General features: G+C 44.5%; 1 protein-coding gene across 1 annotated transcript in view; it reads left to right on the top strand.

Annotated features, from left to right (window-relative positions):
* Positions 1-8,268: 8,268 nt before the first annotated feature.
* NTPCR (nucleoside-triphosphatase, cancer-related) overlaps positions 8,269-17,717 on the top strand; it is a 39,188-nt gene continuing 29,739 nt past the window's right edge. Inside the window, exons 1-2 of the mRNA XM_045087257.1 lie at positions 8,269-8,439; positions 17,229-17,391. Of these exons, the coding sequence (XP_044943192.1) occupies positions 8,406-8,439; positions 17,229-17,391 (197 nt within the window). The 5' untranslated portion in view covers positions 8,269-8,405. The remainder of the gene's footprint in view (positions 8,440-17,228; positions 17,392-17,717) is intronic.

The raw sequence follows: 17,717 nt of genomic DNA on the forward strand, positions 1-17,717 counted from the left end.
AGGTACCAGTTTGCCAGGATTCCAGCTACCATGAAAGCCCCCACTGGACAGAAGCTCTGCCCTTGGACATGGGAGTTACTCACAATTAGTGAGGATCTGCCCCTTGGCTTGCCTCCCCTTCCCGTGCTCATCCCGTTGGCAATGTGTCCCCTGCAGCCCCACTCAAAACCCCTTCTCTAACCACCCCAGCTCTTACCAATCTCTTCTCTTTTGCCTGACTTTCTACATACTGATTTTTAAAAAAAACTTAATTATGGTCAAATACACATAACACGAAATGCACCGTCTTAACCGTTTTTAAGTGTGTGGTTCCGCGGCATGAAGTACATTCCCGGTGTTCTATAACCATGGCCACCACCCACGCACAGAACTCTTTCCATCTTGCAAAGCTCGAACTCTGTTTCTGTTAAAGAGGCTCACTTAAACGTGGATTTTTTTTATGGTTCAGTACTGTAAATGTATTTTCTTTTCCTTATGATTTTCTTTTTTTTTTAAGATTTTTATTTATTTGAGAGAGAGAGAGTATGAGTTGGGGGAGACGCAGAAGGAGGAGCAGACACCCTACTGAGCAAGTAGTGAGATGTGGGGCTCAAACGCAGGACCCCGGGATCATGACTTGAGCGGAGGCTTAACCCACTGAGCCACCCAGGCACCCCCTTATGATTTTCTTAACAACACTTTGTATCCTCCATCTCACTTTATTGTAAGAACACAGTATGTGGTATATGTAACATACAAAGTAAGTGTTAGTGGACTACTTGTGTTTTCAGTCAATAGGAGGCTGTTAGTAGTTAAATTTGGGAGTCAGAAGTCATAGTGGGTATTTACTTGCTCAGGGGGGGTGGTACCCCTAACTCCTGTGTCATTCAAGGGTGAATTCTGTTTGTCTTTTTATGTTTGCCTCACTTCATACAGCACAACGTCCTCCAGGTTCATCCATGTTCTACCACATGTTGGAATTTAGTGCCTTCTGAAGACAAACTAATGTTCCATTTTGCAGACAGACCACATGGTTGATCCATTCATCCATTCGTGGACACTTGAGTTGCTTCCACCGACTCTCTGTTGTGAACAGTGCTACAGCGAACATGGCTGTACAAATCTCTTTTCAAGTCTCTGCTTTCAGTTCCTTTGGATATAAACTGAGAATGGAATTACTGGATTTGGTGGTAATTCTAATTTTTGAAGGAATTGTCATACTGTTTTCTCCAGTGGCCGCCCCATATTGTATTCCCACCAACAGTGCATGAGGGGTCCAGTTTTTCCACATCCTTGCCAACACTTGTTCTTTTCTGTTTTTGTTTGTTTGTTTATTTATTTGTTTACTAGTAGCCACACTAATGTTATAAGGTGTCCATAGTACTGATTTTTGTACAGGTTTCCTTTTTTGTCATTACCTAATTGTGTTGGGTGTGTTGGCCTGGTTTCCAAAATAGATTATATGTATTTTTAGGTCAAAGAGCCTATTGTATACATGTCACCCTCTGTAAGCAGAGGTGAGAAATACAAGTGATGATAATGACATTTTATTTCTTCAAAATGCCGTTATGAGCAGTAAGTTGCTACCATTGACTTGTATTTCTTTCCCAAATATCTTTAACAGAGAGGAAGATTTTCAAAAATATTGCACTGAAAAATAAGTTAGAAACTCATTTACTTAGCAAACATTTACTGAACACCTAGATGCTGGGGATAGAGTGGTGAATAAGTCTTATTCAGTCCCCTCTCTCATTTTTATTCCAGCAGAGGAGAAAGTCATTACATTAATTTAAGTAACTAATTATTCAGTTATGACTATGGTCAGTAAAATGAACTGGAAGTTCGGGAAGCTAAAGGGACTATATCAGGGGCATTTGGCATGTTCTGGGGAATTGGGAATGATGAATAAGTGTTAGCTAGGGGAAGATGATAAGGGACAGAGAGAGACTTAAAGACAGAAGAAATAGCATATGCAAAGGCCCTGTGACTGAGAGCACATGATTCCTCCGCACATGTGAGAATATTTTGCACCTCCTCCCTACCAAACAGGAGCTCTAGGAAACCCATTGTTGGACAAGTCCTTCCCTATAGCAATACTGTCATCTCTACTCTCCTCCACCAAGGTGGTATGAGAGCGCTCTTGATATCTTGCTGAGTTATTTCCAGGCAGGGAAGCCAAGAAGCCAATTACACTCAGCTCCTCAAACATGAGGGTCTATGGAACAGTAAACAGGACCAGACCTTGAGTGCTTTCCCACTAACTCATTACTCTATCTACTCTTGCCTCTGTTTGGAGTATCATCATGAAATAAGGACTAGAGGTAGGGGTCTTTAGGTAGAGTGGCTTCTGTCTGTCCTCATCTGTATGAACATTTTCCCTATCTCACACTGGGGTGACCAAAATCAAGTATCCAGGATCGTTGCTTCCCTAGCCAGTAGGGTGTTATTTATAGGGCGTAAGAACAGAACTTGCCTTAAAATGCCCCCAATTACTTCTCTGTCACAAACTGACACTTCATACATCCAACCCCACTGGCTTTCAGACCACACAGGGTGTTAGGAAGGGGTGATGGGAAAGGAATCAAGGTACACTGCCCCTCTGGGAAAATGAAAACCCTAGACAAAGTCTGTCACGAAAGTCATTGTGTAACACAGGATGGTTTCAAAGCCACCAAATCTGATTCTGGTCTCACCCTTGGAATCTAAGAGTTTTCTGATTTTGGTTAGGAAAGTCACTCTTTCTCTAAGGCTTGATTTAGCTATAAAGTGAGGGTGTGACAATCTCTGCTTATAGGACATATAAAAATGCAGGGCATTAATATTGATCAAGTGTTTAATTCATGGGTGGTCAATTTTAAGATAGTTTTAAAATACATTCGCAAATTCTTTAACAATTATCCAGTTGGAAGGTATAGTCTATGTCCCCCCTATGCCTCCAGGTATAACATGCCAGGACAGAAGCTGGCCTGGAAAGTTCTAGGATGGGGACACAGGTGAGTGCTCACATGGTCTATCTGGTTCCATTGCTGGGTCACAAATTACCACAAATTCAACAATTTACGATCCCACTCCTTTATAAGCTAACAGCTCTGGAGGCCAAAAATCCAGTCACTAGTGTAGCTGGTTTTTCTGCCCAGAAGGTGTGTGTTGGGGTGAGTTCTCATTTGGGGGCTCTGAGGGAAATCCACACTCAAACTTATCCTTATTTTCAACAAATTCAGGCTTTTGAGGTTGTAGGAGTGAGGTCGCCTTTCCTTTCTGGCTTAGGGTCCACTTAAAGGTGATTTCATATAAACTATATACATTGTGGATAAAGTTTGAGGGACAGGGAATTTGGGGGGTTATTTGTCCAACAGGTAGGACTGCTGCTTCTCCCCACACTACATCTGGGAGCTCCTCAGAGCAATTCTTCTAGCCAGTGCACTGGCACTCCCTCCCCAAATCAACCTCTATAATTTCAGGCGACCTTGGCAAAGAGAGGTGGACGGATGTGTTTGACCCTAATGGGGTACCGCAGAGCTGTGACTGGGGCTTTCTAGTGGGGCTTTGCTGTCCCAGTACTTATGGACACTAACCAACCCCATCATCTGTATTAGAAAGGATGTGAGGTAGGATGTGAGTGCCCTGTCCAACTTGGTCAAGAAAATCTTGTGACAACTACGGAGATATTACTACCTGAGCATGACTGGTCAATATTACCTCAATTACACCAACTCTGCAAGGCTGGGAAAGCCTGTGTGAATCTCCTGCCCCTCTGCCATTGCTCTACTCCTTCTTTGACAGGCTGGTGCTGGGAATGGCATTCTTATTCACTCACTTACACAAAATAAAATAAAATAAAATAAAATAAAATAAACCATTTACCAAGCAACTATTTTATGGGTCAGCAAACGCAGGATCATCTCTCATCTGAATTGTTACAGTAGCCTTCTGACAGTCTCCTTGCTTCCACCCTGCCCATCTGAAGTCTATTTTCCACACAGATGTCTGAGGATCTTCTCCTAAAAATAACTTAGATAATGCTACTCCTCTGTTCAAAACCCTCCAGTGGCTCTCCCACTCTGCTACAGTAAAAGCCAGAGTCCTCACCAAACCCTATAAAGCCTGAACGATCTGGGCCCCCACTGCCACTTGGACTTCATCTCTGACCCACCTGCCTCTCCCAGTCTTCTCCAGCCACACTGGCCTTTGCTATCCCTTCTTCAGTCAAGCACTCGTGCCTCAGGACCTTTGCACACCCTGATCTGTCTTTCTAAACTGCCACCCCCAGACTTCTTCTACAAGGCTCGCTTCCTTCAGAGCTCTGCTCAGGAAGTATCTTCTCAGGGATATCTTCCTCGATCATCCTCTGTAAAATGCACACACACCCTTTGCATTCCCCATTCTTAAAAATTTTTTTCCATGCCCTTACCACCTCGTGGCTTTCTGTCTATATACCTTGTCTATTTGTTTGTCTTTCCACACTAGAACATGACTTACACCATGACAGACTCTGTTTTCTTTACTGCTGTGTCCCCCAGCACCTAGAACTGTTCCTGGCACTTAGTGGGTAGAGGAATGTGCTAACTTCTATATGGCATGTTGTGTATAAAAAGAGATGGATAAGAAATGATCCCACAGGATCTTGCCTTTTAGGTGGCAGGAGAAGAGGCGTATATAAACAGATCCTTGTGGCGTCATGACATGGGGTGCTGGTGAGGGGCCAGATGAATCAGAAAAGCTTTCCCTGAGCAGGGACATTGGAGCCTGTCCTGCACGGTAAGAGCTGACTGGGGAGAGAGGGAGGGGTCCCCAAACCTCCCCTTGTCCTTCTGCTTCAGTCACACTGGCTGGTGGCTGTCCTCAATCCTGAGGTCCAGGGAATGACATGGTTAAAAGAAAGAGGAACGTGTCAGATAAAAGATTTAGGTTTATGTGCCTCTGGGTTCACTAGGATCATGTGTTTCCTGGAACCAATCGCTGAACGAGAAAGATGGAATGCTCTCATTGGCCAGGCCCGAGTCACGTGCCTCTACCCCGCCCTCCCACCTGGTGGGAAAGGGTGGGGAAGGAAATCAACTCTTCAGTCCTGGGGACTGGGCATGCAGAAGCCCTGGTGCCAAGAGGGTAGATCAGGTGCTATTTCCATATGGGGAAATACATGCTGGGCGCAAAACATGGTTACCACTTTTGATTTAACCACTTTCTTCTTTTCACATCCCCGGTAGCCTAATCAGTGTTCTGGTCTCAGTTTTCTTGTGCTCAGGACCCATCACACACTACATGCCAGAACCTTTGTTCTGTATCCAGGCCGGGGAGAGGCCCCTGGACACCAGTGTGAGGGTGTGTGTGTGTGATGTGGGGGAAACATCTGGTCATGCCGGGCAGGGAGAGCGGGTGTTGAGGGTGTAAAGCCGTCCTGGGTCCCTATAGTGAGGAGGCTAGGAGGACCAACAGAGCAGGCTTTACCTACAGACTGTTAAATAGGCTTTTCAGTTATTTACTGACAAGGTAAGTTCTTCTGGAATAGGATCCTATGTTCAGAGCAACTGAACTCTTAAAGAAGAAAACAGCTTGCATAGTGCCTTAGTCTGTTACCTTTGCTATAACACAACACAGACTGGATGACTTATAAATAATAGACACTTCTCACAGTTCTGGAAGCCGAACGTCTGAGATTAGAGTGCCATGATTGGGTGAGGGCGCTCTTCTGGGTGGTAGACTTCTCTAGGGTCCTCAAGAGAGTGAGGGAGGGACTATAGGGGAAGGGACTAAGCATCTCTCCGGGGTCTCATTCACAATCCCATTCACAAGGCCTCCACCTTCATGACCTAATCGCTTCCCAAAGGCCCCACCTCCTAACACCATCAGTTTGGACGTTAATTTTCAACATATAAATTTTGGGAGGACACAAGCATTCAACCTTTGCTTTGCCCTTTGCTTTGCTTCTTAAATGCTCCTCTGTCCTTCAGCTGTAGAACAACCAGCCATCCTGGTTTGCCCAGGACAGAAGGGGTTCCAAAAACAATTTTAAAACTAAGAGAGTCCCGGGGCGCCTGGGTGGCTCAGTGGGTTAAAGCCTCTGCCTTCGGCTCGGGTCATGATCCCAGGGTCCTGGGATGGAGCCCTATGTCGGGTTCTCTGCTCTGCGGGGAGCCTGCTTCCTTCTCTCTCTCTCTCTCTCTCTCTCTCTGCCTCTCTGCCTCTCTGCCTACTTGTGATTTCTCTCTGTCGAATAAATAAAATCTTAAAAAAAAAAACTAAGTCTTGGCAAAGCAGAGCTATAAAAACAAACAAACAAATAAAAACACCTGTGTTTTTAGGACTTTCAGGATTCTGAAATCATGGAAAATTTAAGCACGTACTTAAAAACTGCTTTAATAAAGCACTATACTGCGTCTTGCCAAAAGGGAGACCACTCCTAGGTGCTGCAGGAAGAAAGAATTGAAATCACCTGTTCCTTAAGTAATTATCCCATGGTTCGATTGTAAGCAAAAGTTAGACTCAGCACAATACTTTAATCACCTATTTATTCTGAAATATGTTTCTAACTATTCTCTAATATAAATTATTTCATGTTATTGATGTATAACACATAGAGGAAACTGTACAAATCAAAAGACTCAAATCAGTGGATTATCATGAAGTTAAGACACCATGTAATCACCACCCAAATAAATCGTTTTTAGTGGGAAAGAACCCACATCCAATTACAGAAGAATATTCTTTTTGTTCTCTAAGGCATCAATTCTCTACATCTGGAAACTGTATGTTCCTTGAGCTACCTAAACTGATGCCCATTATTAGTTACCAGAATGCCAGGTAGAACATCAAAAGAAAAATAATCCAACTCCTAGCAATCCTTATGAATTATAAATGGTTTTCCAATGATGGAAATTTTTACATAATTAACATTTAAGTGTTTCCGATTGAATGTTTTTTTTATAAAAACGAGTGTATTTATGACAGTGTACATGTTTCCTTTCTTTTAAAGATTTTATTTATTTATTCGACAGAGAGAGATCACAGTAGGCAGAGAGGCAGGCAGAGAGAGGGGAAGGGAAGGAAACAGGCCCCTGCCGAGCAGAGAGCCTGATTCGGGACTCGATTCCAGGACCCTGAGATCATGACCTGAGCCGAAGGCAGCGGCTTAACCCACTGAGCCACCCAGGCGCCCCCATGTTTCCTTTCTTTTGGAAACTACTATTATGGGTTTACTTGGCTACATCAACTGTTCTTGACTCCAGTTTGCATAGGTTAAAGATAAATGTAGATGAAAGGCCCTACATTATGAGTGATGCAGCTTTATAAATGTTGCCAAAATGATGGTAAGAGCTGCACAGTTCAATTCTTATTTTTTAGATGATTACTTTTTAAATAGCTAAGAAACTGAGACCATCTGACTGATGTATATAGCAGACTAAGGGGAGCCCTGGAGGGCCTGTGTGGGCACAAACCAATTAAGTTGAGCACTCAGTGAAATTGCTTTCTCAGCCAGGATGGAGAATGATTGATCACAAGTCAAATCGTACATGTGTCAGGCTGAAAGAGTTTACAGGTAAATTTGGCCCAAGGCCATTGCCACTTCATTTCTCCGGCTGAAACACTACAAGTGGTTAAGTGAGTGAGGGAAAGCCACTTAATTCTTTGTACAGCGAGACCCTCCAGCTGGGTCTTGCGTTGGTTTCCACTTAAGGTACGGAGGTAAGAAAGACCAACTTCTGGTGTTCATATGCACGACTGAGGTTGGGAAGTCTGCCTGATCAAGTTGTTCTCAACCCCACTGGACTTGAGAAATTGCTGGGGAGTTCGAAACAACAAAAAAGACCCAGATACTCAGGACACACCCAAGATCAAACACTCCAAATTTTAGGGATGTAGAGCTCAGGCATCAAAGCCGTTTAATCGGGTAATTCTACTGGCAGCTGTGGTTGACAGCGCTAGGCAGATTCGAATGGGTAAAAGCCTCTTCCCTTTGAAAGAAGGGTCCTGAGACCAAACTTGTAGAAGGGACTGTCCCCGCAGCCTGGGGGAATTTCAGCTCGCAGGTCTGGAGGTCAGCGGCAAGGGATGGCGCTCAGGTGCCGCAGCACCGCTTAGAAATAGACATTCTCGCGCACGTCTCCTTGGAGTCACCCTGCATGAGCCAGACATTGAGGCTCAAACCCATGAACCGGGAGAGAACGGGATTACCAACCTCCCGATCCTTCTAGGAACCGACATCTGCGCGCGCCGAGACCGAAAACCGAAAGCGCATGTGCGAAGGATGAGCCCGGGGGAGGTACAGGACCGGACTGAAGCTGGACCCTGAGGCGCATGCGCAGTCGCGAAGGCGGTGCTTCCGGCCGGCGGAGGCGGGGCCTGGGTTCCGCTGGGGGGCGGGACCCAGCCCGCGACCCCGACCCCGACCCCGACCCAGGTCGCGACCCCCACGCGGGCCCACCGGTATGGCCCGGCACGTGTTCCTGACGGGGCCCCCAGGTAACTCCGCCCAGGTGTTCGCTTCCGGGGGACCGCGGGGGTAGGCCCGGGGGGCGCGCGGGGGGCGCGCGGGGTGGGGGTGACCCGTGCTCTCGGGGAGGCGCGCCGGGCTGCAGGGCTCTGGCTGCGGCCGCTGAAGCTCCCGACAGAAATTACAGGCTCATGAGCGGAAGCCTGCGTGCCGCTTCCCTGAAAGCGCGATTTTCAGTCGGGAAGATCGGATTAGAAACGAGGCGGGCGCTGGTTAAGAAGAAAGTTGCGGTTGGGTGGCGGGCGGCCTTCTCCGTGACGGTGTGAGAGAGCGGGCCGCGGCGGCAGGGTCGCCCCGTGGCACCCAACTTGCGGTGGGCGCCAGCGGTGTTTCAGGCCGCCTGCCGCGCCGGCACTGACAGGACAAGGCCCGTCTCTGTCGGTATCGCCGGTGCGCGCTGCAGGTGCTGGGGTCCGGACCCCACTCAGGGAGGGAAGCGCCGGGGTTCCGCTGAAGGGTAGTGAAACCCAAGAGGAGACCTGCCCCCTCCCAGGCTCCTGCAGGGGCGAGGCTGCAGGGTGAGAAGCCCGTCTCAGATCCTGTGTCCGTGCCAGGCCCTCCTGATGCCAGTCTTTGGCAAAGCCCTCAACCCTGCGGGGCTGCGAGTGGATAGCATCGTGTTCCCGCAGAGGAGCCTGGAGGAGGAGGTCATTCCGGGCCTGGAATTGTCTTTCACGTGATTTTAATGGTTACGTTTTGCCTTAAGCAGGAAAGGCCACACTTAATAATATCGTACACTTTGGAATTCTATTGTTACAAGCGGAGGGGAAGCCGTGAGGAGTGCGGTGGTGGTTGGAGGAATGGCTGACATCCAAAGGACTCCCTGACCTGGCACAGGTCACCGACTTATCTGTCGGTCCTTTATTTGAAACTGGGAATGGCATTTGCCCAGCAGGCTGGCCCCGAGACACCTATGTGTTTCATAACAAAAGTGATCTGTTACTGTGTTAGTACCTGCCCTGGGTCCTGCAAGTGACTGGGGACAGAGGTTGGCCAGGTCAACATTGGCTCTTCCTGTTTCCTTTTTTATAAAAGCCTCGTGTGCACACAGTTGAAAGACTCAAGTAATTCCACAGTATAGCTCTCCTGAGCCTGTGTTAAAACCTGGTCACCCTCTCCATCTTCCTAGTGCAGTTATTTTGTAATCTTTATTAGCCCAGTACATGTAAAAGCTAATCCCAGAAAAGCCATGTGGAGAGTAATCTGTAGTTTTCTTTTCCTTTTATGTACAACCTTTTTTCCCCTTTGGAGTTACTGACAGGGTTTTTTTTGTTTGTTTTTGGTTTTGTTTTGTTTTTTTAAGATTTTTATTTATTTATTTGACAGATCCAAGTAGGCAGAGAGGCAGGCAGAGAGAGAGAGGAGGAAGCAGGATCCCCGCTGAGCAGAGATAACGCAGTTATTTCCCATAGGGTCATGGGGTCACTTTCCAAATTAAACTTCCTGCAGTTGAATCTTTATCTCACGGTCACTCTTCTGAGAGAACTAGAACAAAAAGGGTTCTAGAGCTGTCCGACCTGCTCATCTTGACTCTGTGGTGTGTGGAGCTGTCATTTTGGGGTTTCCTTCAGCATCGGTTACCTCTTAGTGTATACAGTGCGAGGGTAGCGGCTGAATGGATGGAGATGAAAAATTAACTGAAAGAAGATTCTAGAGCTTAGGAGGAAGGGTCTTGAGCCAGTGCCTCCTGTTACTTCCCCGTGTCCTAGCCAATATGCAGGACACACAGAGCCCCCTTTATTACAGTGGCTCTGTGTTACCATCTTCAAAATGCAACAACTTTCTTTTTTTTTACATTTAGAGTAAAACCCACTTAATATAAGACAAAAAAAAAAGTTTGACAGAAGAACGTGACAATCACATGGAATTGCTATGTACAGAAATAAGTGCTGTGACCCTTCCCAATTCCTTCTCAACATTTCCTTGTGTAGATACATATACTTCCTTTTTTTTTTAAGCTTAGTGGAATACCACTGTATATGCCTGCTGTGTCTTAACCTGCTCTTTCTCCATCTCTCCACATATTGTGGTCTACTTTCTGTGCTGATACATCAGGTAAACAGTATTCCCTTTAATGGCTGCTTGGCTTTCCTGCGTGTTTTATGCACGTAGTACCATAATTTAACACTCCCTTACTGATCAGCATATAGATTGCTTTCTGTATCTTGCCATTACAGTGAATACTGACGTAAATACCTTTTCATATATCTTCGTGCTGCGGTCAAATTTTTGTGGAGGGAATTCACAACGATACAATTGCTGTGTGCTGTGGAAGACATATTGAAGCTGCCGTTCAGAAAAGTACAAGCTTACATACCCACCAGTGCCACTGGCCAGCATTAACCAGGTTCTTCAGGGACTTTCTGAAGGCGGCAGTTACTGGGGGACGGAGCTGGGATGAAAAACCTACACCATTCTCTTCCAACCCCAGGGAGCATGTGGCTGGGTTGCTGTTCATGTTCCAGAAGGCCAGCCACCATTGTTTGCTGATGTGAAGTTGAGAGGAGAGATTTATTAAAGAACAGATTATCGTTTATCTCAAGGAAGCTTAAAAGGGTCCTTCAGGAACCCTGATGACTGTGTCGGCAGCTGTAGAAATAACATGATTTACATCTTTGTGGTGTCTCGAAATAGTCTCTTGCAGACTTGCCAGAGGTTTCCCCTTTTTCCGTGTTGGGTCATCATGATGCCATTGCCTTCAGTGTGTATGCAACAAGGCTCATAGAAACGAAGCCATGGGGACACTCCAAGGCTCCTATTAACGTGCATGATCCTTACTAGTTGTGTAAGCCTGGATAAGTTACCTAGCCTCTCTGGGCCTCATCTATAATCCAGGAACAAGAATGGTGACTGCCTGAGAGGGGGAGTTGTGAGGATTTAACCAAGGAAATGCTGTGGAGTGTGCTAGAGAACAGTCTCTGGCTCCACAGGGACGGGTTACTTTGTCAGCTCACACCTGTTGGTGCTTGTGAACACATAGCAAGAGCTGGTCAGAGTAGTTAACAGGCTAGGTGGGTGAGGGGGTGAAGGTGCAGAAGCTGTAATTTGGGGAAGGGTGGGGGGGCAGGCCAGGGGAATGCTTAGGGACGCTGGCGGAGGTCAAAGATGGGGTTGCCAACCTGCTAGGATTGCTCTTGTGAGAAAGTTTAAAACTGCTGTTTCTTGTGGTGTTTATGGTATTTAAGAGACACTTTTTTGGGAGACAGAGTAATTTAAGTCCAGGAAGGAGTATAGGGATTTTCCCACAATTAAATATTGGTCCAGGGGCGCCTGGGTGGCTCAGTGGATTAAAGCCTCTGCCTTCAGCTCAGGTCATGATCTCAAGGTCCTGGGACTGAGCCCCGCAACAGGCTCTCTGCTCGGCAGGGAGCCTGCTTCCCTTTTTCTCTCTCTGCCTGCCTCTCTGCCTACTTGTGATCTCTGCCTGTCATATAAATAAAAATAAAATCTTTCGGGTGCCTGGGTGGTTAGGTAGGTTAAGCCACTGCCTTCAGCTCAGGTCATGACTCAGGGTCCTGGGATCCACATCCGGCTCTCTGCTCAGCAGGGAGCCTGCTTCCCTTCCTCTCTCTGCCTGCTTCTCTGCCTACTTGTGATCTCTGCCTGTGACATAAATAAATAAAGTCTTTATTTATTTATTTTTTCATTTATTTATTTTCAGCATAACAGTATCATTATTTTTTTCACCACACCCAGTGCTCCATGCAATCTGTGCCCTCTATAATACCCACCACCTGGTACCCTGACCTCCCACCGCCCCCCGCCACTTCAGACCCCTCAGATTGTTTTTCAGAGTCCATAGTCTCTCATGATTCTCCTCCCCTTCCAATTTACCCCAACCCCCTTCTCTCTAACTCCCCATGTCCTCCATGCTTTTTGTTACGCTCCACAAATAAGTGAAACCATATGATAATTGATTCTCTCTGCTTGACTTAATTCACTCAGCATAATCTCTTCCAGTCCCATCCATGTTGATACAAAAGTTGGGTATTCGTCCTTTCTGATGGAGGCATAATACTCCATAGTGTATATGGACCACATCTTCCTTATCCATTCATCCGTTGAAGGGCATCTTGGTTCTTTCCATAGTTTGGCGACCGTGGCCATTGCTGCTATAAACATTGGGGTACAGATGGCCCTTCTTTTCACTACATCTGTATCTTTGGGGTAAATACCCAGGAGTGCAATGGCAGGGTCATAGGGAAGTTCTATTTTTAATATCTTGAGGAATCTCCACACTGTTCTCCAAAGAGGCTGCACCAACTTGCATTCCCACCAACAGTGTAAGAGGGTTGCCCTTTCTCCACATCCTCTCCAACACGTGTTGTTTCCTGTCTTGCTAATTTTGACCATTCTCACTGGTATAAGGTGATATCTCAATGTAGTTTTAACTTGAATCTCCCTGATGGCTAGTGATGATGAACATTTTTTCATGTGTGTTGGAGAAGTGTCTGTCCATATCTTCTGCCCTTTGTTGATATGATTATCTGTTTCGTGTGTGTTGAGTTTGAGGAGTTCATTGTAGATCCTGGATATCAACCTTTTATCTGTAATGTCGTTTGCAAATATCTTCTCCCATTCCATGGGTTGCCTCTTTGTTTTCTTCACTGTTTCCTTTGCTATGCAGAAGCTTTTGATTTTGATGAAGTCCCAAAAGTTCATCTTTGCTTTTGTTTCCTTTGCCTTTGGAGACATATCTTGAAAGAAGTTGCTGTGGCTGATATCGAAGAGATTACTGCCTATGTTCTCCTCTAGGATTCTGATGGATTCCTGTCTCATGTTGAGGTCTTTTATCCATTTTGAGTTTATCTTTGTGTACGGTGTAAGAGAATGGTCGAGTTTCATTCTTCTATATATAGCTGCCCAGTTTTCCCAGCACCATTTATTGAAGAGACTGTCTTTTTTCCACTGTATATTTTTTCCTGTTTTGTCGAAGATTATTTGACCATAGAGTTGAGGGTCCATATCTGGGCTCTCCACTCTGTTCCACTGGTCTAGGTGTCTGTTTTTATGCCAGTACCATGCTGTCTTGGTGACCACAGCTTTGTAGTAAAGCTTGAAATCAGGTAACGTGATGCCCCCAGTTTTATTTTTGTTTTTCAACATTTCCTTAGCGATTCGGGGTCTCTTCTGATTCCATACAAATTTTTGGATTATTTGCTCCAGCTCTTTGAAGAATACCGGTGGAATTTTGATCGGAATAGCATTAAAAGTATAGATTGCTCTAGGCAGTATAGACATTTTAGCAATGTTTATTCTTCCAATCCAAGAGCATGGAATGGTCTTCCATCTTTTTGTGTCTTCTTCAGTTTCTTTCATGAGTGTTCTGTAGTTCCTTGAGTATATATAGATCCTTTACCTCTTTGGTTAGGTTTATTCCCAGGTATCTTATGGTTCTTGGTGCTATAGTAAATGGAATCGATTCTCTAATTTCCCTTTCTGTATTTTCATTGTTAGTGTATAAGAAAGCCACTGATTTCTGTACATTGACTTTGTATCCTGCCACGTTGTTGAATTGCTGTATGAGTTCTAGTAGTTTGGGGGTGGAGTCTTTTGGGTTTTCCATATAAAGAATCATGTCATCTGTGAAGAGAGAGAGTTTGACTTCTTCATTACCAATTTGGATACCTTTTATTTCCCTTTGTTGTCTGATTGCTGTTGCTAGGACTTCTAATACTATGTTGAACAAGAGTGGTGAGAGTGGGCATCCTTGTCGTGTTCTGATCTCAACGGGAAGGACGCAAGCTTTTTCCCATTGAGGATGATATTTGCTGTGGGTCTTTCATAGATAGATTTGATGAAGTTCAGGGATGTTCCCTCTATCCCTATACTTTGAAGCGTTTTAATCAGGAACGGATGCTGGATTTTGTCAAATTCTTTTTCTGCATCAATTGAGAGGACCATGTGGTTCTTCTCTCTTCTCTTATTAATTTTTTCTATCACATTGATTGATTTGCGAATGTTGAACCATCCTTGTAGCCCAGGGATGAATCCCACCTGGTCATGGTGGATAATCTTTTTAATGTGCTGTTGGATCCTGTTTGCTAGGATCTTGTTGAGAATCTTAGCATCCATATTCATCAGTGATAATGGTCTGAAATTCTCCTTTTTGGTAGGGTCTTTGCCTGGTGTGGGGATCAGGGTAATGCTGGCTTCGTAGAAAGAGTCAGGAAGATTTCCTTCTGCTTCAATTTTTTGAAAAAGCTTCAGGGAATCCCTGAAGGGGAGGAGAAAGAAAGAAGTCTAGAAGATATAGTGGAACAAGTTCTTCATGAAAATTTTCCAAATCTCGTGAATGGAACCAGCGTTTAGGTACTAGAGGCCGAAAGTTTCCCCCCAAGATTACAGATTCTCGAAAGTCCTCGAGACACCTAATAGTAAGAATGAAGAATTATAATTGTAGGCAGAGCCTCTTGAAAGCAGCTAGGACAAATAAGATCCTTACGTACGGAGGAAAGCCCATCAGAATAACGTCAGACCTGTCCACAGAGACCTGGCAAGCCAGAAGGGGCTGGCAAGATATATTCAGTGCACTGAATGAGAAGAACATGCAACCAAGAATACTTTATCCAGCAAGACTGACATTCAAAATGGATGGAGAGATAAAGAGTTTCCAGGACCGGCAAGGCTGAAAAGACTATGCAACCACCAAGCCGATACTGCAGGAAATATTAAGGGGGCTTCTTTGAAGGAGGAAAAAGCCCAAGAATAGCATTGAACAGAAATATAGAGACAATCTACAGAAAGAAAGACTTCAAAGGTAACACAATGTCAATAAAAACGTATCTATCAATAATCACTCTCAATGTGAATGGCCTAAATGCACCCATAAAATGGCACAGGGTTGCAGACTGGATAAAACACAGGACCCATCCATATGTTGTCTACAAGAGACCCATTTTGAACCTAAAGATACACCCAGACTGAAAGTGAAGGGATGGAGAAGCATCTTTCATGCCAATGGGCCTCAAAAGAAGGCTGGGGTAGTGATTCTCATATCAGACAAATTAGATTTTAAACTAAAGACTGTAGTCAGAGATACAGAAGGACACTACATCATTCTTAAAGGGACTTTCTACCAAGATGATCTAACAATTGTAAATATCTATGCCCCCAATATGGGAGCAGCCAATTACATAAGAAAACTGTTAATCAAGATAAAGAGTCATATTGATATGAATACACTAATCGTTGGAGATCTTAACACGCCTCTCTCAGAAATAGATCATCGAAGCAGAAAATCAATAAAGAAACAAGAGCATTGAATGACACATTGGACCAGATGGACCTCATAGATATATACAGAACATTCCACCCTAAAACAACAGAATACTCATTCTTCTCAAGTGCACATAGAACTTTCTCCAGAATAGACCACATACTGGGTCACAAATCAGGACTCAGCTGATACCAAAAGACAGATTATTCCCTGCACATTCTCAGATCACAATGCTTTGAAACTGGAGCTCAATCACAAGGAAAAGTTCCGAAGGAACTCAAACACCTGGAAGCTAAAGACCACCTTGCTTAAGAATGCTTGGATCAACCAGGAGATCAAGGAAGAACTGAAACAATTCATGGAAACCAATGACAATGAAGACACTTCGATCCAAAACCTATGGGATACAGCAAAGGCGGTCCTAGGGGTAAATACATAGCCATCCAAACCTCCCTCAAAAAAATTGAAAAATCCAGAACACAGCAGCTGTCTCTACACCTTAAAGAACTGGAGAATCAACAACAAATCAAACCAACTCCACACATAAGAAGGGAAATAATCAAGATTAGAGCTGAGATGGATGAGGTAGAAACCAGAGATACGGTATCAATGAAACTAGAAGCTGGTTTTTTGAAAGAATCAATAAGATCGATAAACCATTGGCGACACTAATCCAAAAGAAAAGAGAGAAAGCTCAAATACATAAAATTATGAATGAAAAGGGAGAGATCACAACGAACACCAAGGAAGTAGAAACAATCATCAGAAGTTATTATCAACAGTTATATGCCAATAAGCTAAGCAACCTAGATGAAATGGATGCATTCCTGGAAAATTATAAACTCCCAAAATTGAATCAGGAAGAAATTGACAACCTGAATAGACCAATATCTAGTAAGGAGATTGAAGTGGTGATCAAAAACCTCCCAAAAAACAAGAGCCCAGGACCTGAGGGATTCCCCGGAGAATCCTACCAAACTTTCAAAGAAGAAATAACACCTATTCTCCTAAATAAAGTCTATAAAAAAATAAAATAAAATAAAATCTTTCAAAATAAATAAATAAATAAATATAGGTCCAGAGTGTTCCGAAGGTTGAAATGCCAACTTAAGGTGCCCAGCATTTGACCCAAATATGACCAGGTTACCTCCTCGTGAAAGAGTGTGGCCACCCACGGAGGCAAGTAAACCTAGTTCTAGAAGCCTCAGAGGATGCAAATTGCACCTATCACCACAGAGCTACTCAGTTGGTCCTGGTATTGTATATGTGGCAAAATTAATGGTGTCTCGGAGGAATTTTAAAATCAGACTTTAAGATCCCATTCATATTTTTATTATGCTTGAAATTAAAAAGTTTTAACACCCTGGAACAATCAGAATTGAAGTGCAGTTAGTACTCCTAAAACTCAGGTGCAGCCCCTTTCACTCCCCGCCAGGAAGGCTCTCAGAGTCAGTGTGTGCTGTGTGTCCTCTGGCAAAGGAGTGGTTCCTAATGGGCTTTTGTTTTCTTTTCTTTTTCTTTCTTTTTTTTTTTTTTTAGGTGTTGGAAAAACAACGCTGATCCAGAAAGCCAGTGAGGTGTTAAAATCCTCGGGTGTGCCTGTCGATGGATTTTACACAGAAGAAGTCAGACAGGGAGGGAAAAGAATAGGATTCGATGTTGTCACATTATCTGGTCTTCGGGGAGTTTTGTCCAGAATTGGGTACTGATATTTCTGTTCTGTGGTGTTTTATTCCCCCTGGGTACAAGATTAAGCCAAATGATCCCTTCTATCTAGAAGAATCTGGGGCCTTTACAGATTTCTCAGAGAGAGAAAACAGAGATTGAAACCATCACATGAAAAACAAAGTATAAAAATAGCATATGTCACTTAAAACTCATTCCACCAAGTAGTAAGTGTTTAGCATTTTGTAATTCATAGTCCTGTTTCCTGTGTGCCTTTTTTCTGTGGCGCAGCCCCCCTGCAGCTTCAGGGTTGTCCCCCAAGGTCCCTGCCAGGCCTGATGGTGGCGGTGGTAGTACGCACTC

The sequence above is a fragment of the Mustela putorius genome, unplaced genomic scaffold (assembly GCF_011764305.1).
Source record: "Mustela putorius furo isolate JIRA1106 unplaced genomic scaffold, ASM1176430v1.1 tig00001075_pilon_pilon_pilon, whole genome shotgun sequence".
Lineage (NCBI taxonomy): Eukaryota > Metazoa > Chordata > Mammalia > Carnivora > Mustelidae > Mustela > Mustela putorius.